General features: G+C 42.2%; 1 protein-coding gene across 1 annotated transcript in view; it reads right to left on the bottom strand.

The window, feature by feature from the left end:
* Positions 1-347: 347 nt before the first annotated feature.
* SPHKAP (SPHK1 interactor, AKAP domain containing) overlaps positions 348-26,734 on the bottom strand; it is a 411,513-nt gene continuing 385,126 nt past the window's right edge. Inside the window, exons 9-12 of the mRNA XM_073581316.1 lie at positions 23,995-24,084; positions 14,788-14,834; positions 11,408-11,592; positions 348-8,071 (exon numbers count right to left, since the gene is read on the bottom strand). Coding sequence (XP_073437417.1) covers positions 7,928-8,071; positions 11,408-11,592; positions 14,788-14,834; positions 23,995-24,084 — 466 coding nt within the window. The 3' untranslated portion in view covers positions 348-7,927. The remainder of the gene's footprint in view (positions 8,072-11,407; positions 11,593-14,787; positions 14,835-23,994; positions 24,085-26,734) is intronic.

Here is a 26,734-nt window from a genome sequence, read left to right as displayed (position 1 = left end):
CTGATAGGCCCAGATCCACCCCCAATATTGCCTGAGGATCAATGACTCACCCCATACCTCTCAGAGATACTATCTAAACTCCTGTCAAAAGGGCCAAATGATATAGGGAAAATGCCTGTAGAACCAGTAAAAGTGTTTCTCAAACCTGGTGCCTAATCCTCATACTTTTTTTGTCCCAAATACCCCAGGATGCTGCTTGGTTTACAGTTATTGATCTTACCAATGCCTTCTTTAGCATTCTGTTATACCCAGACTGCCAGTTTCTATTTGTATTCACTTAACTGTCCATATTAACTGTCGTCCCTGCTATGTCACAAGGGGCCCAAAACAGTCCCAACCAGTTTGCAAAAAAAAAAAAAAATATGAGCAGGTGTCTTTTGCCATTGCTGCCACTGTTAGCCTCCTTAAGTATCTGGCAGCACTGAACTGTCGGGTTTCGGCCTCGAGACTTCAGTTCTGCCTTGGTCAAGTGATATTCTTGGGTCACTGTCTCCTTCAGGGTGCCAGACACCTCGCAGAAGAAAGAAAAATAGCTGTCAGCTCCCTTCCTTTCCCAAAAGATGAAACTGAACTCCAGCGTTTTCTTGGACTATGCACTTATTGTTGTCAGTGGATACCGGATGCATCCCGCATAATGCAACCCCTTTACAACGCCTTGAAAGCCGGTATAATGAACTATAAGGAAAGATGGCAGTGATGAGGATTACCTCCAATATGATTGTTCCCAACTTTTGACTGAAGAAACAGCTACTCCACCAAATGTCAGTGAGAACCCACTCCCAAATCCTGATCTGGTGTTATACACGGACGGTTCAAGATATGCTGACGAGTTTGGTAGATTCCACACGGGATATGCTGTTACCACAGAGGACACTGTAGTGCACGCAGCTGCGCTCCCGCCCTCGCAGTCAGCACAAGAAGCAGAACTCCAGGCTCTGTCTACTGCATGTACTTTGGACAAGAACAAACGGGCTAATATATACACGGACTCACGGTATGCATTTGGTATTGCTCACGATTTTGGGGCTCTATGGGCCAATCGAGGGTTTATTACTACTGCCGGAACCCCAGTGAAAAATGCTGAAGCTGTTAAAGCCCTCATGGACTCAATCAAATTACCTACTCAGGTGGCTATTATCAAAGTTAAGGCGCACGGTCCTAGGAACAGTCCACAGACTGTTGGCAACACATTTGCGGATATGCAAGCAAAAGCCGCCGCTCTCTTATCCGTTGAACCAACCATACCAACTATGGTGACCACACGCTCTCAGCGTAAACAGTTACAAGAAGCATTGACCCTACAAGAACCTGATGATCTACAACAGACTGAAGTTTTCTGTCGGACCCCGCGAGACCGCTTAATGACGATGCAGAGAATGTCTCCAAAGGAAGAGGTGAAGCAATGGAAGACTGATGGGGCACGAATGGATAATGGTCTCTGGAAAAAGGACCAACTTGTGTGTCTCCCTAAGCGGATGTACCCTGCTATTGCCATATGGGCACATGGACCTACACATCGAGGAAAGAATCAGGCCCTCGCACTGGTGCAAAAATTCTACTGGGCCCCGGTTCTCCAGTTGGCCGGAAGCATTCCCTGTTACCAACATGACTGTAAAGACCACATCGAAGAAACTGGTGATGGAAGGTATATGCAGATATGGGGTTCCAGAAGTTGTTGAAAGTGATCAAGGCCCGGCCTTTTCTTCTCATATGTACCAAGAAGTTCTGACAATGCTTGCATCCACTGTAGCCCTCCATACTCCGTACCACCCACAATCCAGTGGGAAAGTTGAGAGGTTGAATGGCACACTGAAGGGACAACTGACCAAAATGATGCAGGAGACTACGGCTCCATGGCCGGAGCTCCTACCCATTGTACTATACCATATTCGTATTACCCCTATTGCAAAACATGGCCTGTCCCCATATGAGATATTGTTTGGTACTAGGCCCCCAGTTGCAAATTTCCAGCCCCAGCAGTTATCAGAAGAGACTGACCGTGTTGTTCAATATGTTATTCTGCTTAGTAAAAATCTTGCTAACACCTATGTTCTAGTTTTCTTTTCCTTTCCAGATTCAGCAGAAACCGATACCTGTTATAACCTGAAGCCTGGCGATTTGGTAGTCGTGATAAGGCATGTCAGGAAGCACGGACTAGAACCCTTGTATGACGGTCCATATCAAATTCTCCTCATCACCCAACAAGCCAATAGCAAATGAAGGGGCATAATGTTTTGGTTTTCCGCATTTTTCATATTATTATTGGTAGAAGTTAAAGGTTAAAGTTAGAAGATATTCAATGACTCAGAGATTAATACGATAAAGACAATGATCGTAATAAGGACAGTTGGTTGTTCAGACACCTTCTCCTTTTTCAATTCAGCCAATTGGTTTAAGGGAATTGGGGGCTGGATAGCTGGGATCTTACAAAGCTTGTTACACATTGCTGCCTGTATCCTTGTTGTATATGTGATACTAAACCTTGTTCTTTGGTGTATTTCTGTATGTATTAGGAAATTCTGCACTAAGACAGCTAATGATGATACCAAAGGTGTCGTTGCCTCTGCTTTTCTCTACACCGATCTCAAAAGGCTACTTGATGAAGATGTTGAAGCCAAGCGCATGGCTACCTACAAAAGATCTCCACCACCGTCATCAAAAATTGTTATTCGTGAACTGCAGTATACAGGGGGGACGGGTGCGCCGCGACAGCCATGACTGGTAAAACGGCATCAGTCATGTGAAGACCAGTACCCCTCAAGCTGTTAGCTTGGGATAGCACCTCTGATGCTGCATATGTGTTAAAAATTTTTATCTAGGGGGGAATGTTAAGGGTTAATACTAAAATCAGAGTTGAAGTTTCGTTTTATCCATTCAATGTAAGGTTTCGTTTCTCCGTTTTTGTTGTTGTAAGATACATTTTTATAATTGGCATGGCCTGTCATGAAACCAGACTGTTTCCATCAGGTGCAAGATAAGGGGCTGGGGGGGGGGGGGGAGTGTATTGCTCTGAATATGCCATTATACTACTTTCTATTTGGATACGGACATATATGTAGTTTCCGGTTTTCTTGCAATATTATTGGCTTAAAAGTGAAATGATGCTATTGGTACTTGAGAACCTTGCATAATTAAGCAAAAGATTATAAAAGATGTGACTAAAATAATGGGGCTTAGTGATCTGCCTCGATCCTCCCGTACAGAGACCCCGTCTCCGTGTGGTCATTTGAGTTGCTAGCAACACTGGAATAATTTGGAAATCACTGGCTCAACCGTGAAGGGTTAATTTAACTCTCTCCTTATCAACTTTACCTTGGAAAACATCTTGTGCACATACCCCAATAAAGCATTACATAGTTCTCATCTAAATAAATGGATTGTCCATGTAATATGTGGATGAATGGTCCCCCAAACTGAGAGCTGTTCTGTGTACTCAGTATCTACGCAGTGTAACGGGTGCAGGTCCAGAACAGTCATAATTCTACAATAGGAAATTTAGAAACATGTTCTTTGTATATTTGAACCCATAAACTGCCTGGAAACACCAGAATATTTTTCGTTTATGAAACTTCCTTATCTGTGCCAATCTGAGTAGGAAAAAAAAAACATATGGTTATGACAAGTTTCCATATGAAGCACCATGTACAACGATGTCATAGAACCAGTGGAGCAGAGTGGGAATGTTTTCTGATGGGCTCCATTAAATCTAGAATGGAACACTAGGAATGTCACACCATGCTGGGTACAGAGTACAGAAAGAAACATTTACTAGCACACTTATATTTCATTATTTGGTTGGAGATGGAGATGTGCTTTAAACTGTTGTGCTTTGTAACTAGGAGTTATAGGTTGCAACATTAAAGGGTTTGTCTCATCTTCTGTGTTCGGGAGTGAACCGCTCCTCTGCTTCCTAGTTGCCAGCATGTGCTGCGCTCCTGAAGATTGACAGTTCAGACCAGTGTCAGTCACGTGGCTGGGCCGAGCTGTGCTCTCTCCCATACTGGTAGCAGAGTCAACTTTGCCTCTGCAGCATGGGGAAAGAAAAGGGAGACTGAAGATACAGCCAGCTTCAGAACGGCACTTGCATCCTCTAAACCTGGGTACCTAACCTGTATTTCCGGAGCTGCATATGGCTTGTGGGCCCAAGAAGTTTGGCTTGTGATTGAGAGCTTGGTGCATTATCACCAGGTCTAGGAGCTTGAGACTTGATATAATAACGTGGTGAGTGTGCTTGGTACAGGAATACTGAATGAGGGTAAAGTGGGAACAGCTTTGGCTGTCATCATACCGGTACTGGTGGGCTCTGAGAGTGATTACTGGGAAGGGGGGCGTTGGATGTAGCTCGAGACTATCTCACAAGGTTGAATGTGGCTCTCCGGGAAAGAGAGGTTGGGAGCGCTGCTCTAAAGCATAGCCTGCAAGTGGCAGGTGCTTCTTGGCTAGGTAACCAGCCACTCTGAAACCGCAAAATGATTGATAATTTAGGCAACGAGTTGTATGCAATAGAATTAAATTCCCTCCATCCTGGGGAACAAGATAATTAGAGGTAGATTACAAAGATGCTTGTTTTTGGTTACGTTCCCATGATGAGTTTTTGATGCTGAGCAAAAATCGTAGTGTTTTACAGTTCCAACCAAGTGGATGGGATTTATAGAAATCTCATACCCAATAATATTTTTTTCATGCATTGTAATCTCATCTATGGTGCTTGTCTGAAATCCGCAGCATGTCAATTTCTCTCGCGGGTACGCTGAGTTTTATGTGTGGATTTTTCCCATAGATTTGTATCAGATTCAGAAAATCCACAGAAAAAAAACAAAACACAATTTTAGCGGTTTCCGTTGTGGAAGCGCACTAAAAATAAAATGTCATCCACACCTGACTGTATCAATAAAGTTTTGTCAAAGCCAAATACCAGGCAGTATCAAAATCAAAGCAGCTTTATTTGAAACATGACACACCAAAAAGAGACACAAATCCCAACATCAAAAATCATGAATAAGACGTAAGTAAGTAAGTAACCTAATTTAACTGCAACATCAAAACTCAACAAATACTCATTGTGGGAACGTAGTCAAAGGGTATGTTTCCACGGTCAGTATCCGGCAACCCTTTGGACGCAGCACATGTCCACTCCGTCCAAAGCACTGCCGGCTTTTGTACGCGCGGTGATGCCGCATGTGATCATTGAACCATGCACAATCACCACGTCCAATACATTCTTTGGGTGACTTTATCTTGTGGAGACGGAGCGTCTCCGCAAAATAAATAGACATGCTGCGGTCTGGAAAGAAGCGGCGCATGTCCGGTTACACAGGGAAGCCGGAGGTGTCCCTACACGCATGGTGGAGATGGGATTTCATGAAATCCCCTCCACTATGCTGTAACATCTGGCTGCTGCGGATGTACGCAGCGTCCAACCCGCAGTGTTTACTGACCATGGAAACATAACCTTACAAGCATTTTGCCATTTTACCCATTAATAAAGATGAGGCAGCCCCTTTAATCCCACTGGGTTATTGCCCAATGTGGGTACCCTCAATGTGAATACCATACCTGAAGGTAATATGTACTGTAAATACATTTCTCTTTTTTTCTAAAATTTCCTGCTGGTTTAGAAGAAGAAAATATGGCTTATTAAGAAGAAGGCAAAACGGTACAAGATGACAGAACAATTTAAATATATAAGTGCAGATAATATATACTGTAGATCTCTGATATCACGTCTGAAGATGGGTTATACTGATACAATTATTAGCAACACAGTTTATAAAGTTTACAAATCCAATTACAGGAAAGAGCTAATGATAAACTGTTCTATGTATCATTGACGAATTGTCACATCTGCCGCCTTGGTCGCTCTGTGCGCGGCGGACTGCTGGCGAATATCGGTTACACGTGGCAGTATATCTACAGGGACGTCCTCATCATTTTATAACACAGTAGTACTACACGTGACGTTCACGTTATCACTCGAACGATTCCCAATATTCAACGCTTGTTTTCAACGACAACACAAAACCTCACGTATCTAGAAGTCGTGTCCGGAGTGAAGTTTTTTTTCTGTACCACAGGATATTTGTTTCTGCGAAAACCATCATAATCCTACACAAAAAGTTAGTGTGAGAAAAACCATTGTGCACATGTCTATATGTCCTTGATTAATAGCAATATGATCTTACCTCAGCTTTATTGTTTTATGGATAACTGAAAAACATTAAATAGGAACGGGGTCACCACTGACTTGTCTCTTTTAGGAAACAAATGTTTTACCAATAAAATACCAATTCTGGATAAAGTTTACTTTTTGTTTTTTGCTTTGTTTACTGTATTGTGCTGCTCCTTTGTTGTTTCTTCTGAAAATGTATGAATAAATCGACAGCTCTGTTTTACTATTTGGGCCCCTGCCTACTCTGACACTGTTAGGGCTGACTGGAAAGTGTAAGGGTAGAGTCAGACGGCCGTATAACTTGGACAAGTATCTCACTACAATGCTCGGACTGGCCGTCAGCTATCCTGACTCAGACCTGACAGCATGTATTTCTATGCAGCTGTCACGCTCAGGTTAGGAGCGCCGACGGCCAGTCCGAGCACTGCGTTGTGATCCTCTTTTAAGTTATATGGCCGTCTGACTTTTCCCTCAGATTGTATAAGGGTACACCTCTTTGAAAAGTGGGAATGGTAACACACAGTTTCAATGTGTTCTTTGTTATTCAGGTAGAACAACAGAGGAACGGGATAAAGCAGTGTGGTTGGGGTTCATAGGTGTGTTAAGAAGGCAAAGATAGGGGTCTTCAGAACAACAACTACGTACAACCCGCACTCAACATATGACTTAAATATATGTCATGGCACAGGTAAGGTTTAATCTGTGTCTACACTTAGAATATGGAACTTTGCATCACAAAAACAAGGCTCTGACTTCTATGGTGAGATGATCAAAAATGAATCACAATTTTTAAAGAAATTTAGATTTAAGGGAAAAATTAGTGTTGAGAAGTGAATTTAATTGTCAGCAGGATTTCACACCCCACACTATTCATACACACATGTACCTCTTTCAAAGAGAAGTCCAAGAATACATTAACATGACTGGGTCATTTTAATCAGTGATTAAAATGATATGTGTATGAGTTTGAAGATCTATTTGTAGATCTGAAGTCTCCGTCACTCCAGCTCTATTCCCCACCACATCCTGCTTGAGACGACTCCTTTGCCTGAAAAGAGCTGGAGTGACAAAGGCTTCAGATCTACCATAGTTCTTCAGCCTCATTTACATAACACTTCAAACACTGATTTCTCAGTAACGGAGGAATGGACTAGTCATGTAAAGATATTGCTGGACTTGTCTCTGAAAGAGCTACATGCACCTATACTGTAACTTTTTTGGAGAGTGAAGTCCTGCTGAGAGATTTAAGAAGATACATTTATAGGGTTAGAATACCTGTAACACCTGCTTTTATGGACACATCAATCTGATCTGGTACACAGCTTTTTTCAATAATGTAAACTACAATTTTTTTTATGGAGGAAAATATTTTGTTTTGTGCTATAACGCAAGTTACCACATCCATCCACAATAGTGTGCTTTCTCAGTTTTGGGACTGTACCAATATATACTGTATACCTCGTTCAAAGTTCATGTACTATAGACCTTACAAAATACTCACATAGTCCAATTAAACTCTGCAACATGTTCCACCCAATATATATATACATACATAATTATATATGTATACTAGAAAAATATTAAGCATGGCCGACATGCCTAAAAAACTGTATCTATTACATTCTAAATTTACAATCTGTCAATCTCCTTCCAATACCGGTATAAAATAAAATGGAGTCTGTTTGCGTTGTAACATAGGCTGGTGGGTTCAGACCATAGTGAACCTCATGGCTGTCCTCGAAGTCGCTATGAAGGTTCCTATCCCAATTCTAGGAGCCAGTCAAAAAAGCTCGGTGTAGCCTCTCTCCTTTGCTCCCGCACCTTGCAGTGAAGAATGAGGGCTCTGAATATATCCCCAACTTTCCAGGACTTTGCTTGGACGAGCTGTGTGACCTCCAGAAACTTAATAAAAAAAAAAAAGAGTTATTGAAATGATTGTATATTCAGGTCTTTGAAAAGTTTGTGAAAATCAAGCACTTGTTTTTCAGTGTGAGTAAAAGCAAAAACTTTTATTGAAACATTCAAATTAAGAGCATAGACACACTAAAAACATACTGGAGATGCCATCAATAAGAACCGCACACAAATGACGGTTTGAAACGCGTAGGTTTTTGCTACCATCGCCAGGATGTCCTGTTTTTTAATATTTCTACCCATGGATGTAACTAAGCATTTGAGAGGTGAGCTGAAAGCACATACTATTTTCTATATGTGAATACTTGGATCTGTGCATTATTGGGATGTGTGTCAATTTTTACTATCAAAGTTTGATAAAAATTTCATCAATTTTTCTTGAATGAGAAACATAAAAATGGATTCTCTATCTTTTCCCATCTAGCAGTCCGTGAGAAAAGGATCCATAGAATTGCATTGCTGATTTTGATCTCACACTCGGCTCATGGCAGAGCTTGTCTCCTCGATTTTGCATGGACCACTCACACCGCAAAAAAATCATGAACATGTGAACATTCCCATAAATTTTCATAGGTATGAGTATGAGAAAAACTGCTGTGTGAATGAGGCTTAAGGCTTGCTACAATGTGATGAACCAATCACATTGCAAAAACCAAGGAGCCCAACAAAACCAAATTACTTAGAATGGGGCCAGTTGTGTTTAATTGGCCTACATTTTTCTGATCAACACAGAGGGTCAGCAAAAGGTTTAAAAAAATGTAAATGATCGGCTTCACTCTGGGCCACATCTTCTGTTGTAACTAGGCCTCTGACTTTCCTTCTTGCTTTGCCATGATGGAGCGCCCACCAGGGCAGTGGGGATACTCGATACTGGGCCGCTTCTTAAAGGGACAGTGTCACAGCAGCAGTGACCTGGCCTGTGGCCCTGGGCGTCCAATAAAAGGGGATATTTTGAAAAGGGGAAAATAAAGAGTTTGTTAAGTGTTCATAACGTCACCTGTGGTGTCTGATCAGAGGTAAACAGCGCTGCAGGGCAGACCCTCTGGGACTGATGGTGATGCAGCCAAGTTGGTATAGCTCTCCACAGGCAGAGCTTTGTCCCAGGGCAGTTGGGGTAGTAAAGATGATATGTTGGAGGATGATAGATGTAGCAGAGTTGGATAGGTGGCGCAGGAATGACTAGAGGACACAACAGAGTGACGTTTCTTTTACCTTTTACTGAGCTGTGTATGTACAGTCCAGGGCTCAAGTTACAGATGGTTCTGGAGACAGTCATCCTGAAAGCAATTTGGGAATCTCCTTATGCTGGTGGGTTGTGAGGCCTCCTCTCTATTCTCTGAGGTACTTGCTGCTGTGAACTCCATTCAAGTTCCTCTCTCTGTCTGCTACTTAGGTAGAACTCCACTCGCATGACAGGCAGCTGTAGCCTACTTCAGGGATTGCACCTCTATGGCGTCTCCGGCTCACACGTGCTGCTATGTCGTCAAGTCTCAGTTGGGGACAGAGGATCTGCGGCCTCCTGTCCTCCAGATTCTGCTACTGGGGCTTTAGTACCCACACAGCCTCGGACTCCGGGGTTCGGTCTCTGGCGCTCAAACCTGGGGATGAGCTCGTCTATTGCTCCTGTCTCCAGCTTCTCTCTGCACGTCCTATCTTCACCCTGCTCAGGCCCTAACTCTTTCTAACTTCCTGCCTCTGACCATAGAGCAGCTCCCCAGAAGTCGGGTTTAGAGCTCCCTCTGCTGGCCTGGAGCAGGAAATGTGTTATATGCTGGAACTACCTGACAAAGGGATTCCTTCTTTGTTTCCAAGCATGACATCACTCCCCTCTGGAGGGAGGCAAGGCCATTGTGGCAACTGAACTCCTGGGGTGCCACAATGACTACACATGTCATGAAGTCTTCATTCCCACAGCTGCCGACAGGCGACATACATCATAACATTGTGATGCTATGACTTGCATGGATGTCAGAGGCCTTGTTGCAATGGAAGACGCAGCCCAGGGTGAAGCAGGCCGAGGAAAATGCACAAAGTGAGGAAGGCAAAAAGAAGCGGCACTGAGGACCTGGTCATTGGGCTGCATAGATGGCACTATAGATTAGCGGTTAGGTGAGTATTAAAAGGTTTGCCCACTCCTAGAACAACCTCTACTCATACCTCGTGTTTGACACCGTTAAAATAAAAACACCTATACAGACCTCCTGTGCTTGTGCCATTCCAGTGGTATCGGCACTTGCCTTTTCAGGGCTCATGTGAAGTTGTGCCGTCACACGAGACCTGCGCATAATCAGCGTTTGCTTCACTCTCTCCACCTTTGGATGTATTGAACATCAACAAGAAGCCAAGGCTGCAACTGCTCTCTGATGTCCTCTTGATATTAAGTTTGACCAAAAGCCAGGGACAGTGATGCCAGCGCTGATTGGGCGCAAGGTTCGCTTGACTTTGCAACCTCATGTGTGCTCCAGGAACAGGAGTGCTGACAACGCTGGATGGCGCCATTATGGGGGGAATATAAGTGTTTTTATTTTAATGGGGCCAAACAAGAGGTATGATAAGGGGTTTTCCTAAACACAAACAGAGAGCACAGAATGACAATTGTGCAGAAATATCCTGCAGTAAAACATAACAATAGTCAGCAAATGTTGATAAAAAGATGATAACAAATACAGGGTATTTAGTCGATACGTTTTTTTTGCAAAAAAATGTATACCAAGCTGCTCCACCGCGTCAAGGTAACCCCTATTGAAGCAGTCCCTATCTAATGTATTTAAAACCTGAACATGTGAACAGTGTCTAAATGAACAGGATGAAGACAGGCGCTTTCTAGTATGGGCACGTGGTGTAAGCCAGCTCTTTATGTGCACGTCACACAAGAGAGGGGTGGGGTCTCTCAAATCATGCATAGGCACGGAAAAAACTGGATTAAAAACACATGTGACATGCACACATATGAACAAGTCGGTAGGACACTGTTCACACCACCCACTCTGAACGTGGCCTCCTTACAAAGGCAGCTCAAAGATTTTTCCCTTGTGGTGGCTTTGCAGGAGCATTAAACTGTTTTTGATCAATATATTTTTGACCAAAATATACCAATATATTGAGTGGTCTCAATATACGATATAACATGGAAAAACACTTTAGGATGCATTAAAGTCATCAAAAAAATTGGTGGCAATGGTGCAAAATTTAATTTTAAAAGTAAATTCATAGCAGTTTGTTTTCTGGATTCTTCCCGACAAACAATGTTTTCAGCAATTTTCTCAGTTGTTGCTGGTCTGTCCATCCCCTGTGATAAAAGAAGAGGCAGCGATCTGACAATACCTTATGAATCCTGCTTTCCTGAGATTTACGGAAGTAGACTGCTGGAATTCCTAGCTCTGAAGCGGCGATCCACTGCAAAGTAATGCGCAGTTCATAATCGGCGCAGTCTGAATCCAGGTCAATGTTTAAGACAGAGACTTCATGCTGGCAGCTGATGGTACCGACCGATAACCCAGAGGTACATTCTGAAAAGAGATGCAATTCGTGACAGCTCCAGGATTGGTATAATTGGCATTGTGCTAGATGAGAAGGTATTATGCTTAGAAAGGAAGAATGTCTATTTCTAACAGCTGAATGAAGCTGTTTTGCACTCTCACTGCTTACCATGGGTGTAAGACGCTGAAAAAATTGACATGCCCAAATTAAAAAAAAAGCAGCAGTTCTCAAATTCAGTCAGAAAAAAAAATAAATGTGTGCATGAGGTTTCTGAAGTCTCATAGCTTTAGCTGGTACTGTAAAAATCAGCTTTTAAACTATATAAAAAAATGCAGTAAAAAAACACTCCATGTGAACATAGCCTTTCAGCTACTACATGGCTGACAGGAAGCATTAGACCAAGTGCACACATTGAGTATTTGGTCAGTATTTTACCACTGTATCTGTACGCCAAAACCAGGAGTGGAACAATCAGAGGAAAAGTATAATAGAAACACGTCACCACTTCTGTATTTATCACCCACTCCTGGTTTTGGCTTACAAATACTGAGGAAAAAACTCATCAAATACTCAATGTGTGCACGTGGAATTAGTCTGGAGATGTTCATTGACTTCTAAGGCCACGTTCACACATTCAGTATTTGTTGAGCTTTCTACCTCAGTATTTGTAAGCCAAAACCTGGAGTGGGTGATATATACAGACGTGGTGACGTGTTTCTATTATACACTGCTCAAAAAAATAAAGGGAACACTAAGATACCACATCGTACATATCACTGAATGAAATATCGCAGCTCCAAATCTTTATTCATTACATAGTGGCATGCGTTGAGAACAAGAAAACATAAAAATGATCAATGTAAATCAAATTTAATATCCCATTGAGGTCTCGATTAAAAGGATACTCAAAATCAAAGTGGAAAATCAAATTACAGGTTGATCCAAATTCAGTGGAAATGCCTCAAGACAAGGAAATGATGCTCAGTAGTGTGTGTGGACTCCACGTGCCTGATTGACCTCACTACGACACCTGGGCATGCTCCTGATGAGTCAGCGGATGTTGTCATGAGGGATCTCCTCCCAGACCTGAACTAAAGCATCCACCAACTCCTGGACAGTCTGTGGTGCAACTTGACGTTCGTGGAAGGAGCCAGACATGATGTCCCAAATGTGCTCAATCAGATTTAGGTCTGGGGAACGGGCGGATTAGCCCATAGCTTCAATGCCTTCATTTTGCAGGAACTGCTGAAACACCAGCCACATGAGATCTGGAATTGTCCTGCATTAGGAGGAACCCAGGGCCAACCGCACCAGCATATGGTCTCACAAGCGGTCTGAGGATCTCATCTCGGTACCTATTGGCAGTCAGGCTACCTCTGGCGAGCACAAGGAGGACTGTGCAGCCCTCAAAAGAAATGCCACCCTATACCATTACTGACCCACTGCCAAACTGGTCATGCTGAAGGATGTTGCAGGCAGCAGATCGCTCTCCACGGTGTCTCCAGACTGTCACATGTGCTCCGTGTGAACCTGCTTTCATCTGTGAAGAGCACAGGGCACCAGTGGCAAATTTGCCAATCCTGGTGTTCTGTGGCAAATGCCTAGCTTCCTGCACGGTGTTGGGCTGTGCGCACAATCCCCATCTGTGGACATCGGGCACTCAGACCATCCTCATGGAGTCAGTTTCTAACTGCATGGCTCTGGCACTGCTCCTCCTGTCCCTCCTTGCACAAAGGCTGAGGTAACGGTCCTGCTGCTGGGTTGTTGCCCTCCTATGGCCCACTCCACATCTCCTGGTGTACTGGCCTGTCTCCTGCTAGCACCTCCAGCCTCTGGACACTACGCTGACAGACACGGCAAACCTTCTTGCCATAGCTCGCATTGATGTGCCATCCTAGATGAGCTGCACTACCTGAGTCACTTGTGTGGGATGTAGAGTCCATCTCATGCTACCACAAGTGTGAAATCACAACCAACATTCAAAAGTGACCAAAACATCAGCCAGAAAGCATTGGTACTGAGATGTGGTCTGTGGTCCCCACCTGCAGAACCACTCCTTCATTGAGGGTGTCTTGATAATTGCCAATAATTTCCATCTGTTGTCTATCCCATTTACACAACAGCATGTGAAATTGATTGTCAATCAGTGTTGCTTCCTAAGTGGACAGTTTGAATTCACAGAAGTTTGATTTACATGGAGTTAAGTAAGTCTGTTAAGTGTTCCCTTTATTTTTTTAGCAGTGTATATATAAATATATTTATACATACATACATACAGTATATATATATATATACACATATACACATACACACAGTATATTTATATATATATATATATATATATATACACACACACACACACACAAACACACAACACACACATATCTGTACGCATGTATATATGAATTCTGGTGTTTTTTTTCTTTTTTGCCTTAGGAGGTTTATTGTAAAGGTTAAATAATTTAAGTAATTTTATATTTCGATAGGGCAGACTCTTACAAATGTGGCGTTGCCAAACATGATTTTTTTTCTTTATTTTTAAATACAAAAAATATATACTGTATATAAGTGCAGGTTAAAAATAAAGAAATAAAACAAAACATATTTGGCATTGCCGCTTTTGCTGATCTATCAAAATATAAAATTATTTATCATTTACAATAAACCCTGTAAAGCAAAAAAAAAAAAAAAAAAAAAATCACATCACCTTCCCACAAAGATGCATTAAAAAGTCATCTACCATTTACAAGTTTGGTATCGTCATAATTTTACTGTTTTGAAGAATATTATTGTCAGGTTCATTTTTATCACACAATAAATCCCATGAAAACAAAAAAAAAAACAATAATGCATTTTTTTAACTATTTCACCTCCTTGTAATTTTCTTCCTTGTTTTCCATTGCATTGTATGGTAAAATGAATGGGGTCATTCAAAACTACAGCATTTCTTGCAAAAAAAAAAAACCCAAATCCTAACCTGGCTATGCTGGAAAAAAAAAAAACAGGTTGTGGTTCTAGGGAGATGGAGAGGTAAAATTGAAGGGGAAAAAAGGAAATCCACCTAGACAAGAGATTAAAATAATTTTAACTGAACACTAAATATGAACTTTTCAATATTACGTGACAACGTTGATCTAAATAATAGATGTCCAGGCCACATAAATGTAATGAGGCTTCACGTGGACAAACTAGTTTCTAATTGTTTTGTGCATACAGTAACTCACCATCTGGATTTTCCTCCAAATCTTTAGCCAATGTCTTTTCTGGTTTTCTTGTAAAAAAAAAAAAAAAAAAAGATAAAAAAAGTTATTTAAGCAATGCAAAACCTAGGGGATTAGATTAGGAGGGGCTGCTCCACAACAATGTTCTGCTTTGTATTCTAAAAACAAGATGTGTAAACAGCAAAGAGTAGGAATCCAAAATGTAACCTTTAATATGTCATCTACAAAGATATAGCCCGGCTAACCGCCACACTAGTGCCACTACAAACGCGACACACAGATATGTAATGAACCACCAACTTCATCAATACAAAGATGTATTAAAAGCCAAACTAGCTCCCCCTGCTATATCACATTCCCCCGTTATACCACATTGGGGGTGCAATTGATGGAAAACTCTGTCCCTAATCTCAAACTGATGGCACATGTACACTTCTTAGCAGCAGAGGGATGGTACCCTAAAAAGACCTGCGCAGTGATGCCCCTATACCACGGGAGTTTATCTACGCCCTTGGATGTGGGTATCTACGCCCTTGGATGTGGGTATCTGTACCCTCTCTGGCAACATTGATGAGAAATTCATGTAAAATGACAACGGAAGCCTCTGCATACTCTGGGTGAGACCGTTTCATTTATTTATTATAGCGCGTCCATATTGTACACATACAAGGCCCTCATGTATACACATACTTTACCAATCGAGTGGATAATGTTGGAATGTAGCAGGAGGAGCTATTCTACCTTTTAATACATCTTCGTATTGGTGAAGTGTCAGTGGTTCATTATACAGTCATGGCCAAAAGTATTGACACCCCTGCAATTCTGTCAGATAATATTCAGTTTCTTCCTGAAAATGATTGCAAACACAAATTCTTTGGTATTATTATCTTCATTTAATTTGTCTTAAATGAAAAAACACATAAGAGAATTAAGCAAAAAGCAAAACATTGATCATTTCACACAAAACTCCAAAAATGGGCCGGACAAAAGTATTGGCACCCTCAGCCTAATACTTGGTTGCACAACCTTTAGCCAAAATAACTGCGACCAACCGCTTCCGGTAACCATCAATGAGTTTCTTACAATGCTCTGCTGGAATTTTAGAGCATTCTTCTTTGGCAAACTACTCCAGGTCCCTGATATTTGAAGGGTGCCTTCTCCAAACTGCCATTTTTAGATCTCTCCACAGGTGTTCTATGGGATTCAGGTCTGGACTCATTGCTGGCCACCTTAGAAGTCTCCAGTGCTTTCTCTCAAACCATTTTCTAGTGCTTTTTGAAGTGTGTTTTGGGTTATTGTCCTGCTGGAAGACCCATGACCTCTGAGGTAGACCCAGCTTTCTCACACTGGGCCCTAAATTATGCTGCAAAATTTGTTGGTAGTCTTCTGACTTCATTATGCCATGCACACGGTCAAGCAGTCCAGTGCCAGTGGCAGCAAAGCAACCCCAAAACATCAGGGAACCTCCGCCATGTTTGACTGTAGGGACCGTGTAGTTTTCTTTGAATGCCTCTTTTTTCTCCTGTAAACTCTATGTTGATGCTTTTGCCCTAAAAGCTCTACTTTTGTCTCATCTGACCAAAGAACATTCTTCCAAAATGTTTTAGGCTTTTTCAGGTAAGTTTTGTCAAACTCCAGCCTGGCTTTTTTATGTCTCGGGGTAAGAAGTGGAGTCTTCCTGGGTCTCCTACCATACAGTCCCTTTTCATTCAGATGCCGACGGATAGTACGGGTTGACACCGTTGTACCCTCGGACTGCAGGGCAGCTTGAACTTGTTTGGATGTTAGTCGAGGTTCTTTGTCCAACATCCGCACAATCTTGCGTTGAAATCTCTTGTCAATTTTTCTTTTCCGGCCACATCTAGGGAGGTTAGCCACAGTGCCATGGGCTTTAAACTTCTTGATGACACTGCGCACGGTAGACACAGGAACATTCAGGTCTTTGGAGATGGACTTGTAGCCTTGAGATTGCTCATGCTTCCTCACAATTTGGTTTTTCAAGTCCTCAGACAGTTCTTTGGTCTTCTTTCTTTTCTCCATGCTCAATGTGGTACACACAAGGACACAGGACAGAGGTTGAGTCAACTTTAATCCATGTCAACTGGCTGCAAGTGTGATTTAGTTATGGCCAACACCTGTTAGGTGCCACAGGTAAGTTACAGGTGCTGTTAATTACACAAATTAGAGAAGCATCACATAATTTTTCGCACAGTGCCAATACTTTTGTCCACCCTCTTTTTTATGTTTGGTGTGGAATTATATCCAATTTGGCTTTAGGACAATTCTTTTTGTGTTTTTTCATTTAAGACAAATTAAATGAAGATAATAATACCAAAGAATTTGTGTTTGCAATCATTTTCAGGAAGAAACTGAGTATTATCTGACAGAATTGCAGGGGTGTCAATACTTTTGGCCATGACTGTACATCGGTCTATTTCATGTTTGTTGTGGTATTAGTGTGGGGGTTGACCAGGCTATATCTTGTATGTTTTTAGATGACCTATTTAGGGTTAAGTTTTAGATTCCTACTTGTTGCTGTTTACACATTTGAGAATAGTAGGCAGTTTTGTTACATTTGTGAATTTATTATCTAAAAACAAGACCATCCATGGTCTCTCATTGCAGCTGTCAGCCAAACACAAGGATATCGGCGGGTTTACCCAACAGTCTCATATGTAAGGCAGCCCCGAATAATTTCTTGTCAGGGAAAATATTAATGCGGCATGTCTGATTTTAGACTGCCAATGATATGGTCTCCTGGAGATAAACCAAATATGTCAGGGGCAGCTCTTTCATATAGAACACAGGAATGCTGATCGAGTTCTCCTGTGTATGGTGAGCGCTGTCTTAGGCCGGGGTCACACTGGCGAGGAATACGGAGGAGTGAGAGGCGTTAAAAGCACGCATTACACACGGACAAATGATTCTCTATGGGTTTGCTCCCAACAGTCATATATTTCTCGGGCGTATTCTACGGTCCGTGCCAGTCGCAGCATGCTGCGATTGTCAGCGTACTACGCCCGTAATACGCCAAAGCAAGTCTATGGGTGCGCAAAAAATACGGATTACACATGGACCACACATGTGACTTGCGAGAAATACGCACCCGGTGTCTTTTAGAAAAGCCGGCAATTCAGTGCGCTATACAGTAAACTCACACTGACAGGTTTAATAAAGAAACGAAAGAATAGATATATACACATAGAATACATATATATATATACATACATGTCATTGTGACAAACATATATATATTTATATTTCACAGAGTTCTTCATAGCAGAATAGCCGCTAATTAAATTGCCGGCTTCTCTCAAATCATTCCCCAACCCGACATGAAATGACACATGGTTTACATTCAGTCAAGCATTTCATTTCATGTTTTTTAATATGTCCCTGACTAATAATTAGATGAGGGTTTGTGTGCAAAATTTGGGAGTTATAGTTGTTATTTTAAGGGGTTAATTCGTTGTTAAACAATGCGTGGGCTTTCCATTGCCCTGTAGCGGTGGCGAGAGGGTTAATCTAACAAAGGGTTAATGTCACCATTCGATTGTAAGGTGACATTAACCCTTTGTTAGATTAACCCATTTTTTGAGTCTTTGAGGAGAATTTGGAAAGTTTCTGCTCAGTTTTTGCTCCAAAACCTCCTCATCAAACTCTGTGTGCATATGCCCAAAAAAGAGTTTTCCAAGCGTTTGAGAATTTTGGAGCAGATTCGCTAGAAAAAAACCTGATAAATATTTTTATGTGAACATAGCCTTATTCAGGTGAATTGAGATAAGCTGAAATACCAGACATAGACCATGGACTAGACAGGCACAACTTTATTTTATTTTTAAAGCAGACCATTTTTTCTAATTCTGCACACTCTTTAAATTAGGTGACTGCGTTAAATTGTAATTATTAAAGAACATAGCCCTGAACACAGTCATTAGATGTCATTTGTAGAGATTTCATATGACCAGGTCTCACAACTGTAATTTCTTTTATAATCTGGTATACTTACTTTCCTTGAAGTGAGAATGACTAGCGTGGTTAGTGAAAATACCAGCTTGTAAGTGCCACTTATAGAGGTTCTTAGTGGCTACATAAATAAAGCTGAAATAACAGAGCACTAGAAAAGCTCTAATTTTCCAATACATGCTCAGCTACAGTCTGGTCCCACAAGTGCTGATCTCAGGAGCCGTGGCTGAGCAATATGTTTAAGACGTATGTAATAAAGGGATTAATATATATTCTCATCCATGGATTAGATGAAATTTACCAATTATTCCCCTCGGTCCTTACTACTTAAATTGTGATAGAGAATATAGTAGGAAACTCATTTTCAGCCATGAGATGTAAAGTCTGACTCACATCTTCGTTCCATTAGTTCCAAGCAGAGTGATACTAGAGTTGAAATTTGCCAGGACTAGAGATGAGCAGACCCGAGAAAGAGATCGACCCCTAGCTCTTACTACAACCATTTTACCATACCAAAGTTTGGGTCTCCATTGACTCCTATGGGGCTCGGGTAGTGTTCTGGTACCCGAATCGAACTAAGGGCTCGCTCCCACTTGCAATTAATTGTCCAGTTCTCATTTGTGTTTTTTTTTCCTGCTTTGATCGGACTTGCAGGCACTGTACTGTATAAGGAGGGTGTGTTGTGAGCTCATCTGTTCATTCATCTTTTGTGTCCGAGGATCTCCCTCTTCTGGTGAAGGAAGGTAGTGAGGCTGATTACCAAACACTTGATCAGGTGGATGGTGACTTGGTAACGGGAACTTCTGACTGGATATAAGGCAGCCGACGCCCTTCTGAGTCGCTGGTGATTTCTCTGCTGGATTCTTGGAGACCAGTCTGATTCCTGCTTCCCAAATATAAGTTTTTGCTCTGCTATTGAACTTTTTAGTTTTGTTTTGTTTCTCTTGTTTTTTGAGCTCAGCCATCCCCGGCCTGGGGTGTGCTGGATTCTTTTTCCTTGATCAGTGTTCTCTTTTGCTCTGCTTCCAGAATATTCTGAGTGCTGATATAGGGTTTGAAGTCTAGTGACTTCAGGGTCCTTTTTGCTTATCAGTTGTGTTGGTAATATTTTTAGCAGGGTTTTCTCGGATTGCAGACAGCAGCTTTTCTATCCTGTCCTTTTTAGTTAGTTTGGGCCCCATCACTTGCTCAACCTATATTTCTATCTGTGTTAGTGTTTTCATCTTGCTTCACCGTCATTATATGTTGGGGGCTGCCTATTGCTTTGGGGTCTGCTCTGGGGCAGTCAGTTTTTCCCTTTTCTCTTTTTAGGCTTATGTAGATCTCCGGCTGTGACGAGGTGTCTAGGATCACCGTAGGAACACTCCATGGCTACTGCTAGTTGTGTGATAGGATTAGGGTTCTGCAATCCGCTAGTTTCCAACCTCTCTGATTTTCTGGGCTGAGCTTGTGTTTTGTTTTTTCCTCCTCGGTGACTCAATCATAACAAGGGTGTCTCTGACTGTGGTGCCCTGCTCTCAATCCCTTAGGGTTAATAGCATGCTGCTGCCCTCCCACCAACTAGCTTGTCAGGGGTGTGGGGGGGGGTGGTTGTTACATTGTAGGGCCTCCGCTTCCCCCACTGTTCGGTTCCCGGAGGTGCTTGTCCCGCCCTCCTTCCCTGGTTAATGGTTGTATTTTAATGTCGAATTTTGTTTAATTTCTAGAACTATAGTCACAGCGGTAAAGAAAGAAAGGACACATGGGTACGGCTCGTCAGCTGACTTGCCTGTGAATATGCAACAGGGCATTTGGCGGCAAGCGTGGTTAATTAAATCTAAGTGCCTTTCTAATGGTTGAATTAAAATTGTTAATAAAGTTCTGACCGACCTTCACCCATCAAGATAGTACTAGTGGGTTGGAGGGTGTGCCGGTCAGAGGTTGTTGGGTCGCCGCAGTCTGTGATCGGACAGGAAAAAAAAAAGCAGTATGCTGCAATTGCATGCACCCATATGTCTTTGGGTGTGTGTGAAACATCGCACTGCACTCGGATGTCTCCTGAGTGCAGTGTGATTCCTGCCAACGCCGGCAGGAGAGGACATGGAGAATTTAGTTTCTCCATCTCCTCCAAAGCTGTGCTCCGATTCTCTGATGTGAGAGGAACGGAGCACAAGCACTGACACACGACTCCCGCTTGCAGCAGAGCTGGAGCCGTGTGTCATTAGCATATTGCATCTGATGCTCTCGCATGAATGTGATTCTGTAGTGGGACCCTGGCCTAAAGGTTTGGTCGAACCCGAACATCCACAGGTCCGCTCATCTCTAATCAGGACCAATCCAATGGTGTAACTTATAGTGAGGGGGCCCCAGTACAAAATCTCCAACAGGTCCCCAACTGTTACGAATCTTTAATAGTTCTGACCTTTTGGGACCCCTTAGGCTCCAGGGCTCGAGCGCAACTGCAACCCCTGCACCCGTTGTAGTTATGCCCCTGGACCAACCCTATATTGGATGGTGGCCAATGCAGTGAATTATATCTCCACTTCCCCATAATAAAAAAGTGTGTGTGTGTGTGTGTGTGTGTGTCCGGGATTGGCATCCGCACCGTCGCAGCTACAGCCACAAAATTTGGCACAGTCACACGTCTGGACCTCGAGAGCGTCATAGGCTATGTTGTGAGGCGAAATTTTAACCCCGTGTGTTCCAATTCACCAAACAATTTTGCCCCTATCTACATAATGGAGAAAAAGTGTGTGTATCAAGCCCCGCCCCTCGTTATGATGTGATAATGGTTGCCATGGCGACGCTAATGTCATAATAGGTTGCAATGGCGAAGATGCTGTCACTATGGTTGCCATGGTGACGATGATGTCATAATGGGTATATGGGCACGGGACTATGGGATGGAGGATGTATGACGGGAATATGGGCACGGGACTATGGGATGGTGGATATGTATGATGGGTATACGGGCACGGGACTATGAGATAAAGGATTTGTGATGGGTATATGGGCACTCGACTATGGGATGGCGAATATGTATGATGGGTATATGGGCACGGGAGTATGGGATGGAGGATGTGTGATGGGTATATGGGCACTCGACTATGGGATGGAGGATATGTATGATGGGTATATGGGCATGGGACTATAACTAACCACAGTTAGTTACTATGCCTGGGCAGCGCCGGGCTCTTCAGCTAGTTGTACCATAAAGTACCTAAATAATGCAAGCATTGAGTGTTCAGGTAACCATACAGTACAACCCCCAAAAACCATTGCCGCAAGGTGCCCATATAACACTGTCAGGCAGTTGCATAGCACAGTGGCGAACACGTATGGAAGAGGGTGCCTACATAAGAACAGTATATGGGACCTTATTTGTGTCTGTGACAGAAGCTGCTTGGTGATTTGAAGGTAGAAGCGGCCCTATTTCCTCTTGGGCCCATGTTACACCAGTGATATACAGTTGTGGCCAAAAGTATTGACACCCCTACAATTCTGTCAGATAATACTCAGTTTCTTCCTGAAAATGATTGCAAACACAAATTCTTTGGTATTATTATCTTCATTTAATTTGTCTTAAATGAAAAATCACAAAAGAGAATGAAGCAAAAAGCAAAACATTGATCATTTCACACAAAACTCCCAAAATGGGCCAGACAAAAGTATTGGCACCCTCAGCCTAATACTTGGTTGCACAACCTTTAGCCAAAATAACTGCGACCAACCGCTTCCAGTAACCATCAATGAGTTTCTTACAATGCTCTGCTGAAATTTTAGACCATTCTTCTTTGGCAAACTGCTCCAGGTCCCTGATATTTGAAGGGTGCCTTCTCCAAACTGCCATTTTTAGATCTCTCCACAGGTGTTCTATGGGATTCAGGTCTGGACTCATTGCTGGCTACCTTAGAAGTCTCCAGTGCTTTCTCTCAAACCATTTTCTAGTGCTTTTTGAAGTGTGTTTTGGGTCATTGTCCTGCTGGAAGACCCATGACCTCTGAGGGAGACCCAGCTTTCTCACACTGGGCCCTACATTATGCTGCAAAATTTGTTGGTAGTCTTCAGACTTCATAATGCCATGCACACGGTCAAGCAGTCCAGTGCCAGTGGCAGCAAAGCAACCCCAAAACATCAGGGAACCTCCGCCATGTTTGACTGTAGGGACCGTGTTCTTTTCTTTGACTGCCTCTTTTTTTCTCCTGTAAACTCTATGTTGATGCCTTTGCCCAAAAAGCTCTACTTTTGTCTCATCTGACCAGAGAACATTCTTCCAAAACGTTTTAGGCTTGTTCAGGTGAGTTTTGGCAAACTCCAGCCTGGCTTTTTTATGTCTCAGGGTAAGAAGTGGGGTCTTCCTGGGTCTCCTACCATACAGTCCCTTTTCACTCAGACGCCGACGGATAGTATGGGTTGACACTGTTGTACCCTTGGACTGCAGGGCAGCTTGAACTTGTTTGGATGTTAGTCGAGGTTCTTTATCCAACATCCGCACAATCTTGCGTTGAAATCTCTTGTCAATTTTTTTTTTCCGTCCACATCTAGGGAGGTTAGCCACAGTACCATGGGCTTTAAACTTCTTGATGACACTGCGCACGGTAGACACAGGAACATTCAGGTCTTTGGAGATGGACTTGTAGCCTTGAGATTGCTCATGCTTCCTCACAATTTGGTTTCTCAAGTCCTCAGACAGTTCTTTGGTCTTCTTTCTTTTCTCCATGCTCAATGTGGTACACACAAGGACACAGGACAGAGGTTGAGTCAACTTTAGTCCATGTCAACTGGCTGCAAGTGTGATTTAGTTATTGCCAACACCTGTTAGGTGCCACAGGTAAGTTACAGGTGCTGTTAATTACACAAATTAGAGAAGCATCACATGATTTTTCGCACAGTGCCAATACTTTTGTCCACCCTCTTTTTTATGTTTGGTGTGGAATTATATCTAATTTGGCTTTAGGACAATTCTTTTTGTGTTTTTTCATTTAAGACAAATTAAATGAAGATAATAATACCAAAGAATTTGTGTTTGCAATCATTTTCAGGAAGAAACTGAGTATTATCTGACAGAATTGCAGGGGTGTCAATACTTTTGGCCACAACTGTACATACATACACACACATTGAGCTTTATATATTAGATGAATCTAACTCAAAATTATACCCTTAATCAAGAATTACTATTCCCATGTACAGTACATATAAATTATCAAAAGGAATGAACATTAATAAAGTTTACTAAAACCCGGTAGTTTAATTTCTACTTACATATCGGGAGTAGTGCCAAGGGGAACCATCTCCAGGAATGCGTCTAGATCTACAGCGCCTATACTGCTCCTTGTGCTGCTTTTGCCATTACTGTAAGAAATGAACAGACACAAAGATTTCTGGCAAAAATCTGCTTTTGGCTTCTACCTTATTTTATTCTATTTATTCTTTTTCCTAAAATAAATCTATTGTGACCCAAGGAAGAATAAACCTGCCGTGAAGTTGTAAAAATGTGCACTGTGATAATAGCTATTATATTCTATAATGATACCTCCAATTGAAGGTTTCATTGCTTACCCGTTCTGTCACCTGAGCTATTTCAGGAAGGCACATAGATCACAGCCATGAAAGCAGCACAGCTCAGTGATGGTAATCAAATACTTTACACACTTGTCTATCTGCCATGCAATCTTTCTGGCTAAAGGATGAGGGCTCGACCGTATGTTCAGTCCAAGTGCGATCTGACAAAACACCGGATTGCACTCGCACTTTGGGGTCATCTACATGTCCGATTTTTCCCTTGGTCCAAGTATGATAGATGAAAAAAATCACAGCATGCACATTTTGCATCCGTAAGATGGATTGCATTCGGCCATGCAAGTCAATGGGTCGTCAAAAAAATCAGACCGCAATTGGATGACATCAGAGTGCTGTACGACTTTCACGGACTGACAGAATAGAGAAGATTTTTTTTTTTTTTTTTTACATCTTCTCCACATACAAAAAAAATCAGATCACACTATGATCACACTCTGATCAAACTCTGACCAGAGTGTGATTAGCATAATTGGCCCGAATTTAACCTTAAGCAGGAGACACACTAGTGATTTTAAAATTGGTCCTATATTGTTCCTGCAAAGTCAAAAAAGTGTAATACAATTGTCATGTGTTTTTCATGTGAGTATAATCTGATTTTTCACACCTAGCATATCATATTTACCCACAACGCTCCTGCTGATGTCAGATACGTGAAGTGAGTTCATTGACAGTGAACTCCCAGGATCTGTATGTCGGCACTGCAAGCATGAGAACTTTCTCACGCTCGTGGTGAGACAGGGAATAGGAGTTCACAGGGAGACACTGAGCACACGCTGCTCAGTGTCTCTGCTAATGACAGGCTGTATTGTCGCATCATGCAACCATGCAGCCTGCCATCTAGATGTAGCAGAACTAGATCCAACGTGGGACAAATGAATTATCATGTTCTCTGCGGAAAGGTAAGGAATATTGTTGTTTGTTTTAACTCTTTTGCAGAAGACAATGGTATCGGGGGAACGGGCGAGGTCGTAAGTATCATTTAATTAAGATTTATTAAAGGATCTGTGGCTTTCTTTTAATTAAAGGACTTATTCTGTGTGTGTGTGTGTTTATACAATATGACTATGGGGTTAGTAATGGGGGTGTCTTATTTATGCCTCTCCATTACTAACTTCTGGGCTTGATATTGCTTGACAATACAAAGGTGACATCAACTCCCACAACTATCACCCCACTTGCCACTGCTACAGGGCAAATGGGAAGAGCAAGCTAAGTGCCGGAATTGGCACATCTTAGAGATGAGCCTTTTCTGCAGTGGCTGAGAGCTGATGTTTTTATTCAGGGAGGCAGTATCCATGGCCCCTTCCTAGGCTATCAATATCAGCCCACAGCTGTCTGCATAGCCTTTGCTGGTTATTAATTATAGGGGGACCCTACGTCATTTTTTTGGGGGGTCCCCCATTTTAATAGCCAGTAAAGGCTAAGTATACAGTTGTGAGCTGATATTAATAGTCTGGAAAGCTCCATAGATATTACCCCCTTCCCAGGTTATAAACATCTTCCTCCAGCCATTGGCTTTCCCACTGCTGGTTTAGAAAATTACGCGGGAGCCCACACCATTTTTTTCAGAAACATAATCTTTTATTAATTGAATACATGCACAGTAAGCTGCACACACACTATACTAATTGTATATGTCGGTGACATCTATATATCTATCTATTCTATGTGTATTTACTGTATGTAATCCAACTATTCTATCCTGTCGGCTCCTGCTGTGATTTTACAGTAAGTGGCTGCTGAATTACCGGCTTTACTTCTATCCATCTATTTAATATCTATTTAATATATATATACATATACTGTACATATGTGTGTTTCACTGACATCTATCCATCCTATGTGCATATATCTATTCTATCTATTCTTTTGTAACCTGTCACGCTGTGATATTACTAGATGCGGCAGATTAATTGCCAGCTTTTCAAAGAAGATTGGTGTGTAGAAATCGGACAGCCCTCACATGGTCCGAGTGCTGTGGGATTTTTTTCTGACACCCATTGATTTCTATTGCGGGGTATGATACGAATTCCGATTACAATCGCAGTATGCTGCAAGTTTTTTCCAGTCCGAACGTGCTCCAATCCGAGCTGGAAAAAAAATGCAGATGAACACACAATGATAGAATAACATTGGTCCGAAAGCAATCCGATTTTTAATCGTATTGCATTTGTCCAATTTCATCGCAAGTGGGAATGAGCCCTAAGGGTGTACACGAAACGGACTGCCATAACGCAGTGTGACCCCGGCCTTAGTCTAGTAGTTCTACCACTTTTAACACATATAAATTGCTGGTTCCATTAGGCTATGTGCACACGATGCGGATTCTGCTGCGGATCCGCAGCGGATTTGGCCCAGCGGATCCGCAGCAGAATTGCAGGTGATGTACAGTACCATTCTAGCCTATGGAAAATTGAAACCG

This window comes from Dendrobates tinctorius, unplaced genomic scaffold, assembly GCF_039654945.1.
Source record: "Dendrobates tinctorius isolate UK_male_01 unplaced genomic scaffold, ASM3965494v1 ptg000069l, whole genome shotgun sequence".
NCBI classification, from domain to species: domain Eukaryota; kingdom Metazoa; phylum Chordata; class Amphibia; order Anura; family Dendrobatidae; genus Dendrobates; species Dendrobates tinctorius.
Note: the sequence above shows the minus strand (reverse complement) of the source record. Positions and strands in the feature narration are given on the sequence as shown.